A 20,733-nucleotide genomic window follows, 5' to 3' on the forward strand; every position below is an offset into this window, starting at 1 on the left:
CAGAATGCCTGAACTTTGGACCAAAGAGCCAAAATCTAACACAACAAGGGTCTAAAATGAAAAGTACTTTGAATCGAGTGTTACAATTACACAATATGACTATCTACTCACTGACGCTGATAAAGCTTGAGGCACTGACACTGATGGTAACGCTGGCGCTGACATTTACAGTTAGCGTCTAGGGTGTTTGACTCATAAGATCATAAGGTGTGACCTTACAATCTCCCCCAATCTGATGATGTTAAAACTAATCTTCAATAATGTAACACTTGGATCTTGGTGTGTTCCTTATTTTCCTTTTATGTTTAATTTGTTGCAATATTGGTCCTTGGAGTAGTACGCATGGCGTTCCACATGCTACACTTAGCGTACTAGCTGAAAAGCTAGTACGCGAGGTGTACCAGATGGTACGCTTAACATACTAACACTACTAGAAAAACAGCCTTTTACGACGCTCATTGCGCGTCGTAAAAGGCTCAGACGACGCGCAAATGCGCGTCAAGGAAGGCCATGTCATAAAGAGAGACGACGCGCATTTACGATGCGCAATTACGACGCGCGTTTACGACACGCAATGCGTATCAAGGAAGGCCCTGTCATAAAGGAAGAGGACACGTATTCGTGTGTCATAACCTTACGACACGCGTGTTAATGACACGCAATGCGTATCAAGAAAGGCCCTGTCAAGAAAGGCCATGTCATAAATGAAGACGACACACATTTTTGCGTATCGTAATTTTAATTTTTTTTTTAAAAAAAAATTATTTATAGATTTACTGATTTTCAAATTAAATTTGCATTTCATGTCTCACAATACAAAAAATACAATATATTGCACAAAATTTAATGTCATACAAATAATCATTCCAATAATAGACAAATGTAACATTTCAATATTTTTTATATAATTAACTAAATTATTCGCCAAATTTCCTAAACTACCAATATACTTTTCTATGAAGAGCATTAACACTATTCTTTTCGATCAAAAACTTCAAAACCTGCATAATTAAATTAATGTTTAATCAGCTACAAGTCAATAAGGTAGATTTAAACAAAAGATTTTCATAATAGTAAGATTTTACTTACCACTGTTGTTAATGACATTGAAAGAAGCAGCCCTTAATGACATTGAAAGAAGCAGCCCAACAAACACCCCCTCAGAAGGATTACTACCACATAATTGTTGATATTTGATACTTTATTACTAAATGAAACCAAAAACAAAGTTAAAAAGTAAACAAAATCAGAAGGTTTTAGTCAAACTTACAGAGGCTGTATTTCCAAATATTACTAAATGACATTGATTGAACCACCTGCAGATTTACCATTTTGTCCCTATGAGATTCACTACTGAACACATTCTACAGTTTGTAAACTATTATTATGATTAAGCAATAGATGTACTCAAGCTATACATACCAATGGTGATGGTCTTTCATCAGATGCACGTGGAAACCCACTACCATAAACAGAAGTATCAAGATCACTACCATAAATAACTTCAACTTCCTGACATTTGAGCCCTTTTGGTTAATGTCTTTTTATTTTATACAAGTATTGTATAAAATAACCAAGCAGAAGATAGTTGAAGATCATGAATAAATAAAAAATTTTATTAAAAAAAATTGAGTTTAATACAAAACTAACCTTTACAAATTTACCCTCGTTTGTTTGTTCTTTCATTTTTTCAAATAACCTTTAAATATAATTTATCCATATTCCAGAAATTGATGAGTAGAAAGTATTTAGAAACTAACCATAACATACTTGATGCCTTCTTTCTTCCAATCATTCATAGAATAATAACGAGACGTATTTGTAAGATCAATTACTAACCCCAGCTGAAAAAATATCAATAAAAATCAAATAAGAATAGCTTCCCACAATTAGTCCAATCGTCCACAATACATAACAAGGCATTGCTGAAATAAACAAAAAAACATTTAAAGGTAAAGTGATAACTTATACTTACCTTCCTCCCTAAAACCCTTTGTTGGTGAATGAGTTGTCTAAAGGAGTATCTTTTACCAAGGACAATATAGACATTAAAAGACTCACCAAGAGGAACTTTAGAAGGAACAATACAACCTAGTCAATGTGGTCCCCTCCCCCCCCACACACACAAAAAAAAACATTGTTTGTATGGTAAGAGCCTCATTGCATATATATAAAGTTTTTTCTTTACTTGTATAAGAGCCTCATTGCATCCTCCTGCACTACATAAGCATATAGCAAGGTCATAATAAACTGCTGCTGAACCAACTATTCCACATCTTTCCATATCTTCAATGGCTGCAAACGCCTCATCAATTCTCCCTTCTTTCCAGAGTGTATTCACAACAACTATGGAATCGGAATGGAATCAAAAACTATGGAAACAGAATCATACAACATTGAATAACTCTGATGAAGTTAACTTACCTTTGTAAGTTAATGAATTTGGAATAAATGATTTCTGCATTTTTTTTGAAAAACTCATGAACAAGATTATACTTTTCACATGGAAGCATTACCTTTAGCACCATATAAAAAACAAGGTAATATAAATATAAATATAAGTTAAAGAAAAGAAAACAAGACGATAACAATGTGAATACCTCCATTATGAGTCCATATGTTATGGTATTAGGTTGTTGTCCCTGTTCCTTTAGCTGCTGCAATACCCAAAATGCCCCTTCTAGATTTTTTTGACGAACACATGCATTTAACACCTACATCACATGTAGGCAAATACTTGATGAAAAGTTTGTAGACAATTAAATACTTGGTCAAATCCCATCTTACTTTTTGTACAAGATCCAATAGATCCATTGCATAAGCCACAACCACATTGCTATGAATCTGTTCTTCAAATGCTGGCACCTTATGAGCCCAATTTTAAAATTATTAAATAACTTTTGATACAGAGAGAGCAGTAGAGTCCTATTCAGTGAAGCATTTCATGAAATCCATTTGGTTACATAATCATCTCAACTGATTTCCTCCTAGAGGTTAAACATTGAAAGTAGCAAGCTATTTGTCATTAAAATGAATAGAACATGCTATTTTTGTCATAAAAGTGAAAGTAACATGTTATTTTTGTTTTAATGTTTTATAAATGAAAGTAGCATGCTATTTTTGTCATAAAATGAAGGAAGTTGTAACAAAAAGAAATGAAAATAGTATGCAATAATACACAGGTAAGTCAAAAAGTATGATGCCTTAATTACAAATGTGTTGGTTGAGAGACCAAAATTCTACTAGTCCAGCAACTTCATCAGGTTGCTAATATTTATCTTCCTGTATATCAAATTAAAAACACCATATAATACTATGATAAAAATCTAATTATTGTTTACCATTTGTTTGTACTCTCTAGTCCAGCAACTTCATTAGGTTGCCAATATTTATATAAAGTTTTACAATATAATGCTAACTTCCAATTAAAAAACAAACTAACCTGGTTTTCAAGGACAGTCACCATACAATCTACTTGTTTCAGCAACTTATATTGAAAAAAAAAAAGAATTAACAATGTTGTAGAAAATAGATTTCATTAGGTAAATACAAAACAATAGCATTCAACTACCTGTTTGGATTCGGTAGCAATTGCCTCATTTTCTTCAGCAGGAGCTTGTGACATCTCTAACTCCTTTCTAACTTCAAGAAGCTCACAAGTTCTTGATTCAACTAATGTTTCCATTTCAATAAGATTAGTTTCCAATTGAACCAGTTCCATTTCCATTCTCTTATTAGCCTCCTGGACCTTTGCCAATTCCATTCCGGTCGTCTCATATGCTTTTAAGGCATCTTTTAGTGTTTGGATTTCAGAAAATAGTGATTTTACCAACTTACGCTCTCTTGAAACATCTGCTTCAAGTGAATTGATTATCAAAACTTTCTCATTCACTTGACTTTCAAGAACTTGACCTTTTACAATGTTTTTATCAAGCTCTTCCGCTAAAGCCTCCAGAGACGCTTCTAATTCTTCAATTTCATCTTTCTGATCTTGAGTACAAATACAAGAAAATTACTAATCCCTACAATTCCTTTTATATTTTCGAAATTCCATAAATGCCCTTGAAGTCTTTTGAGGAAATTAGTTGGACAATCTTCTATAATCCGATCGCCAACGATCCAACAAACACTCAGCACATGAATAATAAAAAAGACGAGAATGCTCTTGCTGCAGATTCTTTAATCGAAATATCTTTGGACCTATTAAAAATCCATTTTTTTCTCCTTTTTCCTTTTTTATTACAATAAAACCAAGCTGGAGCAAAAACCCATAAAATATCTTGAAGCTTTTATGATGCAGAGGTAAAAACTACTTATCCAAATATAATACAGGTCTGATCAAAATCTAATGCAGGTATGAATTATCCAGATATGGTTTCTACTTGATATTGCGTGAATGCCATCTTTCACATATGTCCTACAAAAAAAGATCCATGTTGTTATAGAAGAGACAAATTTAAAATCAACTGGAGCAACCATGTGTAGAATAAAAAGTAATTTTGACATTACTCGTTCCTTTATTCATCTATTATGCCTAATTTTACTTTAAAAACTTAGAAAATGTCATGAAAAAATTTTAAGTCCTACATAAACCTTACAGAGGAATAAATTTCACAAAGCTATGTAGCAAAATGTGGTCTTTGAAAGCTTCATTTAGAACTTGGGAAACCTCTTTTCTAGCAGTTAGCTATTTCATTACCCTCTTCCATAACTTGAGTGATTATGTCATCCTTTTCCTTTAGAAGCGCAGTGGCATCACTTCTTTTATTTTGCTCTCTATGTAGTGTATCCCTTTCTCTTGTAAGAGCATAAACCTGAGTCATTGAAGCTGAGTTAATATATAGCAACTAAACATCAGAAATATTAGTTATATGGACGCTTGAACATTGGATCAATGACCAAGTTATGTTTGTCCAAACAAACATCCATAAGCATGTTCATAACTAAGACTTGGGAGTTGGGAAGGACAAGAAATTACCTAGTGGAGATTCAAGTTCAGCCATGTCTAAAATCAAACATACCGTGATTTCAATGGGCACACGAGTAGGAAATAGAAACATGAAATGAATACGACCTGTGAAGTTCAAGAAAACCCCATCCGTTTACCTTTAAACACCAAAGACCACCACTTCTTCATTCTTCTTCCTTCGATCTCTCCAAACCCCAAAGGTCCTCCGATTTCTACCGATGACGGAGTCTAAGAAGCCAAGGAAGGCTCACCGGGAACCAATAATTTCCTCCTCCTCCTCATGAATAGATCGATCATCCTGATCTACCAGTCGTTACTTGCCCTACTCCATCGGACTAGTTGAGTCCCCTCCCTACATGTAATCTGCTGGCGACAAGGAAGAACAGCCAAGGAGACCGCCGGAGCACCTCCCTCCCCAAGCTGTGGCAGACAAGAGAAGCGTCGCTGCTTCTCCCTTCTCCTTTTGTCAAATCGATCCGGCACCAGAGGTGCTTCCCCTTTCTTGATTGATTTCCATCATTGAGCCACCATGGCTGCTTGCGTTCCCATCTTCCTTTCTCGATAGATGAACCACGACCAACAGACCAAAACTCCCGCTACCTTCATCATTCTAATTCCCCTTTTTCGATTTATCTGTGGGGAATAAGAAACAAACGAGAATCAATATTTGGATTCTAATATTTAGACTTGAGAGTATAATACTTAATTAGGGCTTTTTTCTGAAAATTTCAACATCAAGTGGGGAATAAGAAAACTATTGGCGAGTATTCTCAATAACAGCAGAGAGATGAAGAAGGTGAAATTATAGCAATGATGAAGTAGATGAATGGAAATCAGAAGCCCTTTTTCTTGATTGAGATGATGAAGTCGAGAGATGGAGATGAAATCGTAACCTTCGATCTTTGATTGAGAAGTTGCACAACAGTATGAGGAGAATGAAAGATGCGTGAAAATGCTTAGGGCAGGGAGGGTAGCGGGCTTTTCTAATTTTTTGGCTTTTCTTTTCCCGCTTGTAACTAAGGAACGCGCGTTCATTAAAATTATAAAGCGACACATATAGAGGGCACGCATTTAAGGTACAGCGCCCTCTGTGTTTTTAATTTTTTTTTCTTTTGACACTAATTTAAAGGCACGCAATAATGCGTGACCTAAATCCTTAAATTTTCTAAAGAGATGACACTTTTTTAATGCCACTCTCGTTTGCGTAACATATATTAATGAGTGTCGTAATTTGCGCGTCGTAAAAGGCTATTTTTCTAGTAGTGTAAGGTGATGTTGTTCGCGGATGGGAGGCCTCGTATACTGGGTGTATGAGGTTTACGCTTAGCGTACTCGGAGGATATTCAAACCCTAATTTAAGGGTGTTGCACCCTATATAAAGACCTTAAGTACCCAGGGCTAGCCTCTTTACCAACCTCCATTACCCTAAAACCCTAAATTCGACCTTTAGCCTCCATTGTTGTGCTTTTGAGCTTTTAAGAAGAACTTGGTGCTTATTTTGCTCACGTTGAAAATATTAATGGTTTAAAGCTTAGTGGAAAACTTAGAGATCCAGAATCATCACTCATTTTGCAATCCTTTTGAGGTATCAAGTTCATACCTTGGATTTTGAATGCTTAGATCACTTTATGTCTTGATTTTCATGATTTTGGTCCCTTTTTGGGTTGGTTGATGAGACATTGTGGGGCTTGTCCTTTTAGATTTGAGCATGTTATGAGGTTATTAAGAATAAAAGTGCAAGCATTATGGGGTTTATGGTCACATACATGCACTAAGTCACCTATTAAGTCCTTCTTAGCTTTAAGAGCTTCATTAAGCCATGCGTGCACGTAAAGTTAGCAACTTTACATGATAAATCTGCTCAAGGAAGTCAGATCTAGGTTTTGGAGTAAATTCTTCATGGATTAAGAGCCAGAAATGCATTTTGTATGAATGGGTGAGTACGCTCGGCGTATAAACTCGTACATGCCACGTACAAGCTTAGTACGCCCCGCGTAGTTAGCTAGTTGGGCTTCACAAATTGGATCTTTGGTTTGGGCCATTCTCTTGGATTTAGAAGTTTAGGGCTTGTTGGGCCATCTAAATTCTCATGTTTTTGGGCTGGTAATATGCTGGACCTTGGATTCAGGCCCATGGAAGGGTTGGGACCAATTTGGAAAACTGGGCCTCGATTTGGGCCTTGAGTGGCTAATTAGGATTTGACCTTTGGATTGTAAGTCTGGGCCTTAGTCTTGGACCAAACTAGGTAAGGGGTAAAATGGTATTTTTACCCTAATTATGGACTGATAGTTATGGGTTGAAACTTGATGTGACATGTTCCACAGGGGTTTGGATGCTGGATGATGGATCTGTCCGGGAGGCTTTCCTGAGAACACAAACAAAAAATAATCGTTAAAGGACGTTTGGGTGTTCTCCTGGGATGTCGCTCCGACTATCAAGTTAGTTTTCTGGGTGAGGTAATTTTAGGGTAATGTTTCTGAGAGAGAAGATGTATCCTTTCCTTGAGGCGGAAGAGATCCTTTTATACCTGTTTCTAAAGGATTGTGGGGACCTCATTCGATAAGTGTGAGACGTGGCCTCCTCTGACTGGGAGGATCACGCCCATGTTAACTAACTGCCTGGTGACGTCAGTTCTGGGTGTCACCTAAGCTTCTTGTCACGTCCTGACTGGTCATGAGTGAATGAGAAGATTATGAGGGATATTCGTCCCTCGTGGAGGGTAACAAACTGCCACTCGGGTGCTAGACTGCCTTGGTCAAGACCGGGCCTTGGCCAAGGTCCTGACGAGATACCGTCTCGTTTATGCTTTTCGTTACATTTAACATGGCCGTTCATGGTAAAGTTAATATAATGGAATTATGAATTTGATATTATTTGGTATTGATAGCTCGAGGATTTTTCAGACTAGTAGCCAAAGATCTTTTAGTGTGTTTAGCAGTTTGAGGTGAGTTTCCTCACTAAGTTTAGTGGGTCGAAGGAACCAATGCTGACCCGTGGTTATGCTATGTTAGTATGCTAGTTGTTTTTGTGACTCTTGCAAGTGTTATGTACTTGTATGCTTACTGGGCAGGGCCCGATGACCTTTTTGTACGGTATGTATCATTGTGATGGAATGGATTTGGGTGAAAACCGTCACCATAGAGTGGAGAATTGTTTTCCACAGTTTGGTAATCGCCACAAAGAAAAGAATTGTTTTCCACGGTGTAGTAATCACCACAAAGCGGGGAACTTCTTTTCTACCGAGCAGATGTTAGGCAGGCCCAAGCCCATGATTTTTTTAAGGTTTTCAACATATTTAAAGGTAATGATTCATGTTTTAGGGCATTTTCATAACCTCCATCACATCTAGAACTCCTTAAGAGCAAGCATATCCTCCCTATTCATGATTTGAGCTCCTCCTCTCACCTTGAACCTCTTTTGGGTGCTTTTGGTGGTGATTTGATGAAGATTGAAGATCAAGGTAGTTCTTTTGGTTGCAAGGAAGGTTTTTTCAAGTATGGATCCATCAAGGTCACTATATTTTGGACTATTGTGAGTATCAAGTTCATATTTTGCTCTTTAGTTATTTAGATCCTGTCATTTGTGGTTTTTTTTGACACTATTGGTCCATTTTATGGGTGATTTTGGAGTTGAGTGGACTTCAACATCTTTTGATCAGTTTGGAATGCTTCTTGGACCTCATAGACTAGGAAAGTTATGATCTTTTGCCTTCAGTTTAAGCCCTGCAAGTTATCTTGGTCCTTTAGGTTATTTTGGTATGTTAAAGTTTATATCTTGAAAGTTTATGGCATCATTATGGATAAAGTTGGAAACTTTATCCATCTAGACATCATATTGATTCAGATTCGAGGGTTGGAGACCTAGACTTAATGGATTAATTTGAGAAAGATGCATTCTTTGTCCCTTTGAGACTTAAAGTTTAGATTTTTTGTTGTTTGGATCTTCCTAATGGATAAAGTTGGAAACTTTATCCGTTATGAAGCTATTAGGCACCTGATCTGAAAAGTTGGAGGATTGGGCTTAAGGGTTAAGTGCTTAACCTGGTAAGTTGTTGTGACCCTAGTTCCCACAGTGTGGCATGTTGCTTGCCACGGCGTGGTGGCGAGTTTTACCGTAACTGTTTCGTAGCATGGCTTCAATGGCATGGTTAGTGGTTGGCCACAATGTGGTGGCTGGCCATTGACCATTGACTTGGGTTAAACGTGTTTTAGGTACTTTAGATGATAACGGGATGGTAAAAGCATGATTGTACATACCCACCCACAATTTTTATGATTCAACATAATTATGATACTCTTATTCTGGGTGATTGTATTTGATACTTATGGTTTTTATCGACTTGGGTTTTGTAACAAATGATATTTTATGTAAAATAAAATTGATTTTTTTTGGTAAAAATAGGGCATTACAGAACAACTCAACACCTCGACGCAGATAAAGTAAGGGAGGCATGTTTTCAAACTCTAATTACTGAGTTTGAAAATATAAAGATGAATCATATATATATATATATATATATATATATATATATATATATATATATATATATATATATATATATATATATATATATAGAGAGAGAGAGAGAGAGAGAGGTAGTGTTAACAAATTCACAAGCCAACTATCAGGAATTGCATCAAAAGGTAAGGATTGATCTTAAGTACAATGTTATAAATGTGATAAGTTTGGCCACTTTTCACTTGAATGCCTTGATCAGAAGGCTAAACAAGTTAAGGTGCATGTAGCCGAAGTCGATGATCATGACCCATAATTGTTCATGCTCAAGGCTCTCTATGATGTTGTACGTCTAAATGAAGAAAGTGTGATATCGGGTATGTATGAAGGCGACATATGGTATTTAGAGAATGGAGAGAGAAACCATATGATAGGTAATCTACAATGTTTTTTTTTTCTAAAATCAACAAACAAATAAGAGGGATAGTGAAATTCGGTAATGAATCGTTTATTGAGAACTGAGGTAAAGGCTTCATACTTTTGAAGGGGAAAGAGGTGAGAAAAAACTACTAAATGATGTTTACAATATCCTAAATATTAAAGCCAATATAATTAGTTTGGGAAAAGCAATCGAAAGTGGGTGTGAATTTTCTATGATAGGTGATTGTTATTCTTGTTTGATAGCAAAAATTTTCTTCTATCATAGGTGAAGAGATCGTTGAATATACTTTACAAGACCAAAATTTCGGAGGGAAAAACAATATGTTTACACAATTGAAATAATGAGCCAAGGTAGTTGTGGCATTCTAGGCTCAGGCATGCTAACTTCGACACGATCATGATGATGAATAAGAATGAGTTAGTCACGGTTTTACCACTTATCTCATGAAGCAATAAACTATACAGATCTTGCTTGGTTGGAAAACATACATAAAGAACCTTTCCCAAAACTTCACTATATCGAGCTAAGAAGTCTCTAGAGCTCATTCATGGAGACATTTTTGGACCAATATCACCATATATAATTGCCGGGAATAGTAATATTTTCCATCTAACTGATGACTACTCATTTGTAGGTGTTATCTCGTGAAGGAAAAGAGTGATGCAATAAACTATTTCAAGAATTATAAAAATGAAGGTTGTAAACAAAATAGAAAATACTATGCAGGTACTCTGAATACATAGATGCAGTGAATTCACTTCGAGAGAGTTTGATAAACTTTGCGATGATCATGGGATGATAAGACATACCATGGATCCATACACTCCAGAACAAACAACATGGTGGAAAGATGAAAACACACCCTTCTTGAGATGACATGAAGCATGTTGAAGCCAAAGCAAGTTCCTAATTACCTTCAAGGCGAAGTTGTGCATCACACAAACTATATTAATGAGGATGGACTATCAAACTACCAAAAAGACAAGAGTAATCCAATGAGGATGAAAGCTATGAAAGAAGAAATTAACTCGATTGAAAAGATAACACGTGGGAACTAGTCTCGATGCCAATTAATATAACCATCATTGGATTAAAATGGGTGTTCAAGGTCAAAAGATATGAAAACAACTCCACAACCAAATACTCCATCCATCCCCAAATTATTGTCCACAGACAAAAAACACATAGATTAAGGAAACATTAATTACCATTAACTTTATACAATAAAATGACAGTTTTGTCCTTATTTTGCATTTAATGTTTCATTAAATGCTTAGTTGGTTAAGTAATAATGAAGAGGTATTTTGGTAAAAAAAATGTTATTTATTTTTAGAAGTGGACTATTATTTTGGGACAAACCAAAAAGGAAAGATAGACTATAATTTTGGGACGGAGGGAGTACAAGACAAGGATCATGGCAAAAGGCCACCTTCAACAACTGAGTATTGATTTTAAATAGGATTCACTCTAGTAGCACGTATCAAAATGATTTGAATACTTACAACTCATGCAACCCTAAAATGGTAGGAGTTGAAACATCTTGATGTATAATCCATGTTTTACATGATGAGCTACAAGAGGAGGTATCTATTCACCAACTGAAAGTTTTTGTGAAAAAAGGGATCGAAGACTCGATATACAAGCTTGTGAAGGCGTTATACGACCTAAGATAAGTGCCTTGCACATTGAATATGAAACATGACACGATTTTGAAGAATATGAAATTTCAGAGATGTGTGAAGAGCAAGTTGTGTATTAAAGAACTATAGAAGATGAATTGATCATTGTTAGAATATACGTTGATGATCTCGTTGTTACCAAAACTAGCACAAATATCGTATCAAAATTTAAGCAAGCCATGGCTACAGAGTTTGATATGAACAATTTGGGCATACTTACATATTACCTTGGTATTGAGGTGTATTGAAGAAAGAAATACATTATAATTACACAAGAAGGTTATATAAAGAAAGTGCTCACAGATGGATGTATATATGATTGCAACTACACCTTAGTTCCTATGGATTGAAATGTGATTTTCTCAAAGGGAGATGGTGAAGAAGATATCAATGTCGCAAAATATCGCAACTTAGTAGGAAGATTGAGACAATTTCTCCAAAGAAGACCTGATCTCCCATATGCGGTTGACATTACAAGTCGGTGGTATATGCAGACCCTGTAAAAATCCACATGGTGGCGATAAAACAAATCCCGCGGTATGTGAAAGGAACTGTAGGCTATGGAATTCGGTATACTTGAGGTGGACTTGTAAACTTGGTGGGGTATAGTGATAGCAGTCACAATATAGATCAAGATGATAGAAGGAGCACAACTGTTCACATTTTATACCTAGGTCAGTCAACTGTTGTTACTTGTTCGCAAAACACAAAACAGTTTCACTATCTTCGTGTGAAGCATAATACACTACTGCAAGTGCAACGAGTTGTCAAGCAATTTGGCTTCATGTTCTACTTGGAGAAATAACCGGGTCTCGTGTACAAAAACTGGTACTCAAGATTGACAACACATCTTCAATCACGATAGTTAAAAGCCCAGTGTTTCATGGATGAAGCAAGCACATAAAGTCCCTAGACCATTACATTCGAGAACGAATTGAGGAGAAAGAAATTATGGTAGAACATATTAGTCGAAAGGAACAATGAGCTGACATCCTAATGAAGGTACTTGCTAAAGTAAAGTTCAATGAAACGCATAAGCTTCTTGGTATGGAGGACCTCACAATTTCCATTCAGAAATTGAAGGGAAAATATTGTTAATTTTCGATTTAGTCCATCACGTTGAGGTGTCAAAGGCTGGGGTCGATCCATATATACAATGCGGTATTGTAGTTTAGGGTTTATGTAGATTGCATGCATCATAAATAGCCGGTTAATACCATGTTTAGAGATTAGCAACTTGGAACGGTTGTAACAAAGTTTTGAATTATTTTCTTTATGACAAGAGTTATTCTCATATTCTTTTGTGTTCATGTTATTGCATTTGCCAATTACTTACGTTAGTCTATATGTGGTTGCAGGTGGACCATCAAAGAATTCTAAATATTTCTATCAGTAGGGCTACACGTAAATATAACTATATGGCAATTTTTAAACAAGCTTAGAGAAAGGTAGTAGTCGGTGTGGAACATGGCTACTCAAACCTTTTGAAATCCTTTTATAATGGGTAACTTTTGTTAAATGAATAAAGTTACCTCATAAAAGTCACAGCAGAGAATCATAAATGCGTTTTGAGACCGGGAAGAAAGGAAAAATGAAAGCAATTAATCAAATACCAAATTATAATCAATCGAAGTTACCTTTAAAAGACTATGTGAATAACAATGAAAAAGTGGTTAAAAAAAGCAACTTACATCTTCTATTGTCCCCCTCCTAAAGCATTGTTTCTACTTATAACAAGATATTATAGCCATCCATATATATGAAGCAATAAACTAAAAAATACAAAAACAAAATTCTCAAAAAACTTCACAAGAAGGCGAGTAATCCAAATTAACCATTATTCATTTACACTTAATATATTATTAATTAAGTATTTTTTCATTTACACTTAATCTATATAATTAAGTATTTTTTTCCAGCCACATATTTCTTAGCAATACGCCCTGTTTCTTTTATAATCCAAGTCGCTCTTAAACAAACCATATGCTTCCTTTGCTTAGTATTCGTCTTTCTTTTTCTAGATTCTTTAAAAAGAGGTTCTCAAGATATGTAAGCAATATCACGTACCAATAAATGTACTAGGCATCAGGAATCTAAATCAACTTACCAAAAGCAAGAATCATTACATCATAAGACTATATCAAACAAGTTTAACAAAAAGTAATCAAGGAGCATTACTTTTCCATGATAAATTAATTTGGATATGAAAAATATTCCAAATATTTGAAAGATTTGATGCATCTAAAGGAGCACCACCTAAAAAGAATCATCCTTGCTTTCTAATGATAGTTTTGTTTACAAAGAAACTCTTATTTCACATCTCTAAACCAATGCTATATACTCCGATTCTCGGAAGCACATTACTACATAAAACTAGAAAAAATATACTATACCATGCAAGTTTATGGTGAAGTGCAGACATTTAAAGAGTGTGCTTATAAATTAAGGGCATCTAAGATGGAAAGTCAGTAGCTTACCTTCTTCTCCACTTTGTACAAAAGCTCTTTGAGAAGCTAGCAATGAGAAGAAGAGAAAGTGTGGCTTCCACTAGTGCAAAGATGGTGCTTCCCACAACTTGCATCCAATATGATATGTAGTGCCAAAATATTACGTCAAATTGAGTGAAATAACTCAGATTCTTGATATCATAATATCCTACTTTTCATCAACAAATGCAATCCACATGAAAAATGGAAGAATCTGATACTACACATCTAGACCAAAAGTAGAAAGCATTGCATATTTGCAGCATTGTCCGTACATAAAAGGAAACAAAAAGAAAAAAAAACCAAATATAATGGATGAGAAGAAATAAGAGAGGCTTTAGTTCAATAACTTTTAGCTCATGGAAATCTTTATTTACTTCTCATATTGTGATTACTAAAGACAATTATAATTTCAATGCTTGCCTTCTCATTAAACAATGATACGTATAAATACAAAAGGATTCATAATACTAAGGAAATGATATACACCATAAATGCATATACAAAATATATCTCGCTAAGAGCCCCCCTCAGTCTTAGCGGGAGGAAGACGTATGCTGAGACTGTCTCTAAAATCAAGAAATAGCTGTCGCGGAAGGCCTTTAATGAATATGTCAGCATATTGATAAGTAGATGGAATATTACGAACTCGTATTTGACCAATAGCGACCTTTTCACAGATAAAGTGTATATCCATTTCAATGTGTTTGGTACGTTGGTGTTGCACATAATTACTGGATAAATAGACAGCAGAGACATTGTCACAATAGACGATCGTGGCACATTTCGTGGGTGCATGTAACTTGAGAAGAAGGTTGCGAAGCCAACAGGCTTCAGCAACTACATTTGCAACACCACAGTATTCGGCTTCAACACTGGACCTTGAAAGAGTGGCTTGACACTTGGCAGACCATGTGATGAGATTGTCACCTAGAAAAACGCAATATCTGGATGTAGAGCGGTGGGTGTCCGGGCAACCACCCCAATCAACATTAGTATAGGACACTAGCTGAGTGGATGGTGAGGATAATAACGTAAGACCATGATCTAGGGTGCCTTTGATGTACCGTATAATCCGTTTTAAAGCATTAAAGTGACTGATTTTTGGAGCGTGCATAAAGAGGCAGATCTGTTGCACGGCGTATGCTATGTCTGGACTTGTGAATGTAAGGTATTGGAGAGCTCCTGCAAGACTCCGATATAGAGATGGATCAGCCACAAGATCACCGTCATGAAGACTGAGTTTGGAATTAGTGTCAACGGGAGTGGTGACCAGTTTGCATGCTTCCATGTTGGCACGTTTGAGGATTTCTTCAACGTATTTGCGTTGAAATAAGAACATGGTGCTCTTGGTGTGTGTGACAGCAATCCCAAGGAAGTAAGATAGCGGGCCGAGATCAGTCATGTCGAATTCCCGTTTTAGAGCACCGAGGAGCCAAGTTTTGAGTGTTGTAGATGAGGTAGTTGCACTATGTCATCGACATATAGAAGTAGATAAGCTATCTCATGGTGTTTTTGGTAGATAAATAAGGAATTGTCACTCTTGCTGCACACAAATCCAATAGTTAGTAAATAAGATGCAAATCATTGATACCATGCACGCGGTGCCTGTTTTAACCCATACAAGGATTTCTTTAATTTGCAAACATGGTCCGGATAACTAGTGTTAAAAAAACCAGGTGGTTGGTGCATATATACGGTTTTCTTCAAATTACCATGTAAAAAAGCGTTTTTCACATCCAATTGATGAACATCCCAATTTTGAGCCACGACGAGGCTAAGAACAGTTCGAATGGTGACCAGTTTGACAACCAGGCTGAATGTTTCATCGCAATCAATACCAACCTCTTGTGTTTTTCCATTCACTACAAGTCGTGCCTTGTAGCGTTCCAAAGTGCCATCTGCCTTAAACTTGTGCTGAAATAACCAGTGACATCGAATAACATTGTGATTTGATGGTCTAGGCACAAGATCCCATGTTCCCTGTTTCAATAAAGCATTATATTCAGTAGTCATAACATCGAGCCAGTTTTGATCTTGTAAAGCAACCCGTGGGTTGGATGGGATTGGGGATATTTGTTGAGTGTGGAGTGTGTATTTGAGATTTGGTTTGACAATACCACTTTTAGATCGTGTATTCATGTGAGAGGATGGTGGAGGGTTAGGGATGATAGGCGGTGGTGGTGATGGGTGAAGGTGGTGGTGAGGTGGGGAGGGTGGAGGTGAGTGTTGTGGTGAATTTTGAGGTAAGGGTGGGGGTGAAGGTGGTGGGGAGGGTGGTGCTGTATTCATTGGGATAAGTTGAGGGTTCATTAAGTATGGTGATGGGTCGTTTGTATCTAGAAACTCAAAGGATTCAGCTCGATACTTTGCAATATTAGAATAAGGAAAATGTGTTCATGTAGAATGACATGGCGAGAGATGATTGGTTTGGAGTTATCAAGTGGTAGGCATATATAACCATGATGATTGTCTGGATACCCAAGGAAGACATAAGGGATGGATCGTGGGGCTAGTTTGTGGGGGACGGTGGATGTGGTGTTGGGGTAACATAGACACCCAAATGTTCATAAATGTTTATACGTGGGGGTACAAAGGTAAAGGATTTGAGTTGGTGTTTTGTTACCAATGACATGTGATGGTAGGATGTTGGTAAGATATGTGGCTGTATGGATTGCCTAGTTCCAAAATGAGGGTGGTAGTGACGCATGAATTAAAGATGTTCGTACCAGGTTATTGAGGGTTCGAATTATGCGTTCTGCCTTGCCATTCTGAGGGGAGGTGTATGGGCATGTGAAGCGAAGTTGAACACCATTGGTGTTGCAAAACCGTGTGAAGGCTGTGTTATGAAATTCACGTTCATTTTTGCACTAAAAGGATTTAATGTTGGTGGAAAATTGAGTTTGGACATATTTGTAGAATTGCGTGAGGAGCAAAAAAGTTTCGGATTTGACTTTAATGGGAAACGTCCAAATATAATGTGAAAAATCATCAAGTAACACAAGGTAGTAGTTGTGGTTGAGTTTACTTTTAACAGGTGATGTCCATATATCAACATGAATAATATCAAAGGGTAAATATGTAACAGAAACAAAATCATCAAAGGGTAATCAACAATGTTTTCCCAACGAGCAAGCATTACATGAAAACAAAGTATTTTTAGAGCTAGAAAACGCAAGACACGAATTTAAATATTGTAAATTAGAAACTCCAGGATGACCAAGACGGTTGTGCCACATATTTGGAGACTCCGTATAAAAAGCGACAGGTGGGTGCTCGTTGGTAGGTGATGGTGTGAGCGAGATCCGGTGTTATGGTGCTGTAGATCCAGGATTTGACAAGGGCATCAAGTCGATCCCATGTGTCTTTATCAACATTGGTGGGTTTGGGGGTTTTGTCATCGATGTGATCTTTCACGTTGTAAGCACATACGTGAATCTTGAAGAATTCCACCCATGAAGGATAGTGATCTTCAGATCTGTTGAGAATGAGAGGTATGACATTCTTGATGTTGTTCACTGTGAACACAGGGTGGAAGGTGGATTGGGTGGTTTGTGCGTCGCCTGGCATGTCGATGAGATGAGAAGGAGATATGGAGGGGGAGGGAAAAAGAACAGAGGTCGACTGCTGTGGAGGGTGCGACGGCTTAGGGTTAGGCCAAAAGAGGCTCTGTTACCATAAAGACAATTATAATTTCAATGATTGCCTTCTCATTAAACAATGATACGTATAAATACAAAAGGATTTATAATACTAAGGAAAGGATATAGACCATAAATACATATAGAGAATATATCTCGCTAAGAATTACTATTAGTAGTCATTGCACTAAGATCTCATGACACATTAGCACATGAACCTCAAACCTTTATTTTTGCGAGTCTCTTAATTATTCACTTCCCACATTGTCATATAGGAACAATCAAGCCCTACGTACCCAATTTGTCCAAAGTTTTATAATCACTTCTAAATTTCAATATACCTATGTAAATTTAATAAGCATTTATATATCTTTTGATGTTGCGGACAACGAAAACAAGAGCCAATATGTGAAGGAAACGAGGGTAAAGTTCTTGCAAATCATTATGCCTTTTAACCATGCACATGCTCACTAATAAATGTCTCCTCAAGGTGATCCAGTTACAGACTATTTCATTTAAAAATAAACTTTTTATATAGTGGCCGGTGATGTGATGCATTTCATTTGATACTGATTCTCCAATTATATAGGCTTTTTATACCCGGTCTATTGTTTGTAAAAGAAGTCGATGCTCACTTTGGTCATCTTGCAAATAATATTCGCCATGTTGGACAAACCCCGCGCCCTAATTTGCTTCCTATTTATAAGAAGTGTCTCTTGATAACATCTTCAAGATCATCCCTTAAGAACTTTCCATCTTCCTTTGACTAGATAACTCCATCCTTCCCGTTTCTCTAAACATTTTCGAAGGTATAGACCAATAACAATAACCAACAAAAGTCCTTGAGTGCAACAATGGCGTCAAATTCCTTCTCATCTAGTAGCTACAGCTCCTCTTGGACGCCTAAGCAGAACAAATTATTTGAAAAAGCTCTTGCGGTGTATGACACCGATACCCCTGATCGTTGGCAGAAAATTGCGAGGGCTGTAGGTGGTAAATCTGCTGAAGAAGTGAAAAGGCATTATGAAGTGCTTATTGAAGATGTTAAGCACATTGAGTCTGGAAAATTTCCTATCCCCAACTACAGACATTAGTCTAAATTGCATGTCAAACATCAGGTAACTAATATGATCATTTAATATAGTCGAACTTCGTATTGCCGCTTTATTGACGAACTGAGATTACTTCCAAAGTAATTGCTACGTATATTCTAGCATTTATTTCATTTTTCGTCTATTTGAAACCATATTCTAGCATTACTTGAAGGGTCCTTATTGCAGTAGTGAATTCCAAGTGTATCAAACAATAGACTATTGGCAGCATCCATGAATGTGAATAGTAAAGGCTATAAGTAAAAAACAAAAGCATCTTCTTCCTTGTTTTTTGAAGTGAAAGGGGTTGAAATCCCACCACTTATATATGCAAATACCCTGAAAGGTCTTATCTTTTGTTTCCTCTACAGCATTATCTCACAGGCTGGCTCATGAAGTACACATAAAGGTCGACTGAAGTAGGAGACATGGAGGTTTTACTAGTCAACAAAAACCTACAGAAAAAAACGTCAAGTAAAAAACAGGAATCTATTGGCTCTCTCTCTCTCTCTCTCTCTCTCTCTCTCTCTCTCTCTCTCTCTCTCTCTCTCTCTCTGTGTGTGTGTGTGTGTGTGTGTGTGTGTTTGTGGGAACATGTACTGTGTAGTTAACTATGTCGCCAAAAAAATGTAACATCAGATTTGCATGTATTTTGTTCATATTGATGTTTGGAGAAATCAAATATATTCCCACATTTTGTTACTACCTATGCTCTTTATACACCAAGACATTTGTCAAAAAATCAAGAGAATGAATTCAAAGAGAGAATTATACTAACATGGTCCTCCCCCATGAAAGAAGCACAATTTCATAAAATTCAAGCTTAAATCATACGAACATGTTCAACACCCTTAATTATAATCTAAGCGAGGTGTGTAGTACTGGAAGGACTCATAACAGAAAGAGTTAAAGCCCCAAAGGGCCAAGAGCTTAGCTTTCGATACAAAATGAAAAAGAAAATCTTATTTGAAAAAGTTGAAGGACATGTATAAGTAGTCGATTGTCCTCTTTTTTTCAAACAATACTTGAGGATTGAGTGGTATCGTAGTATAATTGTAATATTCCGTATTTTAGATTTTTATTTATTTATTTATTTATTTATTTATTTGTAAAATTAAGGGGCTTTTGACATTCGAAAATTGAGTAATCTAATGCTTATAAATGTGCTTGTTAATAAAAGTAACCACTCTAATTTCTTTTAGAAATGACCACATTCTCCGGAATATCATATTCCGGAGCGCATAATTTCGTTTCGGACTTGGGATACAGAATACGATATTCTGGAGTATTTATGATGTTTCGGAGTTGGTGGTCGTTGGTGGGAATTTGGGTTCGAAATCTGAAACCCCGTACATTCCGGACTATAAACCTTTATTCCGGACTACATTCTGAAATGACCGTACATTCCGGAGATGTAGAATTAGGGTGTTTGTATGGTTTTGTTCCATATATGCAATATATTTGTGTGTTTGATACTTTCCATATAGGTTGCAGAATTAGTGTGTATATGTGATTTTTTCGAGTGTCAGTTTCTAGTGGAGGGCAATGACAACATATCGACGGATGAATGCAATATCTTTCTCTAGACTACATATGCTTTGGTGTAGATATAAACAATGATATCAACTTCGTAGGGTTAGTTATGTTGGTTGCTTCTAAGTCCAAGTTACACACTAATCAAATTCATCTATCATTTCAATGTCCTAGATCAAATATATGTATGCAGATTCTTGATGATAGTCAGGTCCAATATGTTTTTATTTTCGTAGCAGTGTACCTCCTAACATAATACACTTGTTTGTTGTTAATAATGTTATTGGAAGTGATACTAATCGGTTTTCCTGGGAAAATCGTTTTGGTGGAACTGGGTCTTCCAATGCTAGAAGTAACCAAATTTGTAATTTATTACCTATAACAGCCAACCTTGTTCCATCTTATAATGACCCTATAGCTAGGGGGATTATAGGTCA

General features: G+C 36.4%; 4 protein-coding genes across 7 annotated transcripts; 1 reads left to right on the forward strand and 3 right to left on the reverse strand.

The window, feature by feature from the left end:
- Positions 1 to 823: 823 nt before the first annotated feature.
- LOC111885808 (uncharacterized) lies at positions 824 to 3,061 on the reverse strand. Of its 2 annotated transcripts, XM_023882046.3 has the most exons (9): positions 2,788 to 3,061; positions 2,601 to 2,714; positions 2,425 to 2,516; positions 2,189 to 2,346; positions 1,761 to 1,844; positions 1,423 to 1,512; positions 1,271 to 1,316; positions 1,090 to 1,172; positions 824 to 1,001 (listed from the first exon to the last, which is right to left on the reverse strand). In XM_023882046.3, exons 3-8 carry the CDS (start codon positions 2,480 to 2,482, stop codon positions 1,123 to 1,125), a joined length of 486 nt encoding a protein of 161 aa, XP_023737814.2. In that variant the 5' UTR covers positions 2,483 to 2,516; positions 2,601 to 2,714; positions 2,788 to 3,061; the 3' UTR covers positions 824 to 1,001; positions 1,090 to 1,122. The 2 variants fall into 2 exon arrangements, with proteins under 2 accessions (XP_023737814.2, XP_023737812.2); XM_023882044.3 differs by having other exon boundaries at positions 2,425 to 2,714.
- Positions 3,062 to 3,149: 88 nt separating this feature from the next.
- LOC122197145 (kinesin-like protein KIN-12F) lies at positions 3,150 to 14,300 on the reverse strand. Of its 3 annotated transcripts, XM_052769383.1 has the most exons (4): positions 4,599 to 4,882; positions 3,572 to 4,417; positions 3,443 to 3,487; positions 3,150 to 3,282 (listed from the first exon to the last, which is right to left on the reverse strand). In XM_052769383.1, exons 2-4 carry the CDS (start codon positions 3,761 to 3,763, stop codon positions 3,268 to 3,270), a joined length of 252 nt encoding a protein of 83 aa, XP_052625343.1. In that variant the 5' UTR covers positions 3,764 to 4,417; positions 4,599 to 4,882; the 3' UTR covers positions 3,150 to 3,267. The 3 variants fall into 3 exon arrangements, with proteins under 3 accessions (XP_052625343.1, XP_052625342.1, XP_052625341.1); XM_052769382.1 differs by lacking the exon at positions 4,599 to 4,882 and adding an exon at positions 14,023 to 14,300 and having other exon boundaries at positions 3,160 to 3,487; XM_052769381.1 differs by having other exon boundaries at positions 3,160 to 3,487.
- Positions 14,301 to 14,548: 248 nt separating this feature from the next.
- Positions 14,549 to 15,436, reverse strand: LOC111885813 (uncharacterized mitochondrial protein AtMg00810-like). Its single transcript, XM_023882050.1, has one exon. The coding sequence runs from the start codon at positions 15,434 to 15,436 to the stop codon at positions 14,549 to 14,551; it is 888 nt and encodes a 295-aa protein (XP_023737818.1).
- A 2,953-nt stretch (positions 15,437 to 18,389) lies between these two features.
- On the forward strand, positions 18,390 to 19,465 carry LOC111885828 (protein RADIALIS-like 3). Its single transcript, XM_023882062.3, has 2 exons — positions 18,390 to 18,790; positions 19,135 to 19,465. Exon 1 carries the CDS (start codon positions 18,527 to 18,529, stop codon positions 18,764 to 18,766), a length of 240 nt encoding a protein of 79 aa, XP_023737830.1. The 5' UTR covers positions 18,390 to 18,526; the 3' UTR covers positions 18,767 to 18,790; positions 19,135 to 19,465.
- The last annotated feature ends 1,268 nt before the right edge of the window (positions 19,466 to 20,733 follow it).

Source organism: Lactuca sativa, chromosome 3 (genome assembly GCF_002870075.4).
Source record: "Lactuca sativa cultivar Salinas chromosome 3, Lsat_Salinas_v11, whole genome shotgun sequence".
In the NCBI taxonomy this organism is placed as follows: domain Eukaryota; kingdom Viridiplantae; phylum Streptophyta; class Magnoliopsida; order Asterales; family Asteraceae; genus Lactuca; species Lactuca sativa.

What these genes read in the sequence shown, in the direction of transcription:
- LOC111885808 (XM_023882046.3), bottom strand. Translation starts at nt 2,482, where the DNA reads ATGAGTTTTTCAAAAAAAATGCAGAAATCATTTATTCCAAATTCATTA. An exon ending in GCAATGAGGCTCTTATACAA is followed by an intron (nt 1,845 to 2,188) that starts GTAAAGAAAAAA and finishes ATATTTTTTCAG; the next exon opens with CTGGGGTTAGTAATTGATCT. An exon ending in AAGGCATCAAGTATGTTATG is followed by an intron (nt 1,513 to 1,760) that starts GTTAGTTTCTAA and finishes CTCAAATGTCAG; the next exon opens with GAAGTTGAAGTTATTTATGG.
- LOC122197145 (XM_052769382.1), bottom strand. Translation starts at nt 3,763, where the DNA reads ATGGAATTGGCAAAGGTCCAGGAGGCTAATAAGAGAATGGAAATGGAA. An exon ending in TTGCTACCGAATCCAAACAG is followed by an intron (nt 3,488 to 3,571) that starts GTAGTTGAATGC and finishes TTTCAATATAAG; the next exon opens with TTGCTGAAACAAGTAGATTG.
- LOC111885813 (XM_023882050.1), bottom strand. Translation starts at nt 15,436, where the DNA reads ATGACTGATCTCGGCCCGCTATCTTACTTCCTTGGGATTGCTGTCACA.
- LOC111885828 (XM_023882062.3), top strand. Translation starts at nt 18,527, where the DNA reads ATGGCGTCAAATTCCTTCTCATCTAGTAGCTACAGCTCCTCTTGGACG.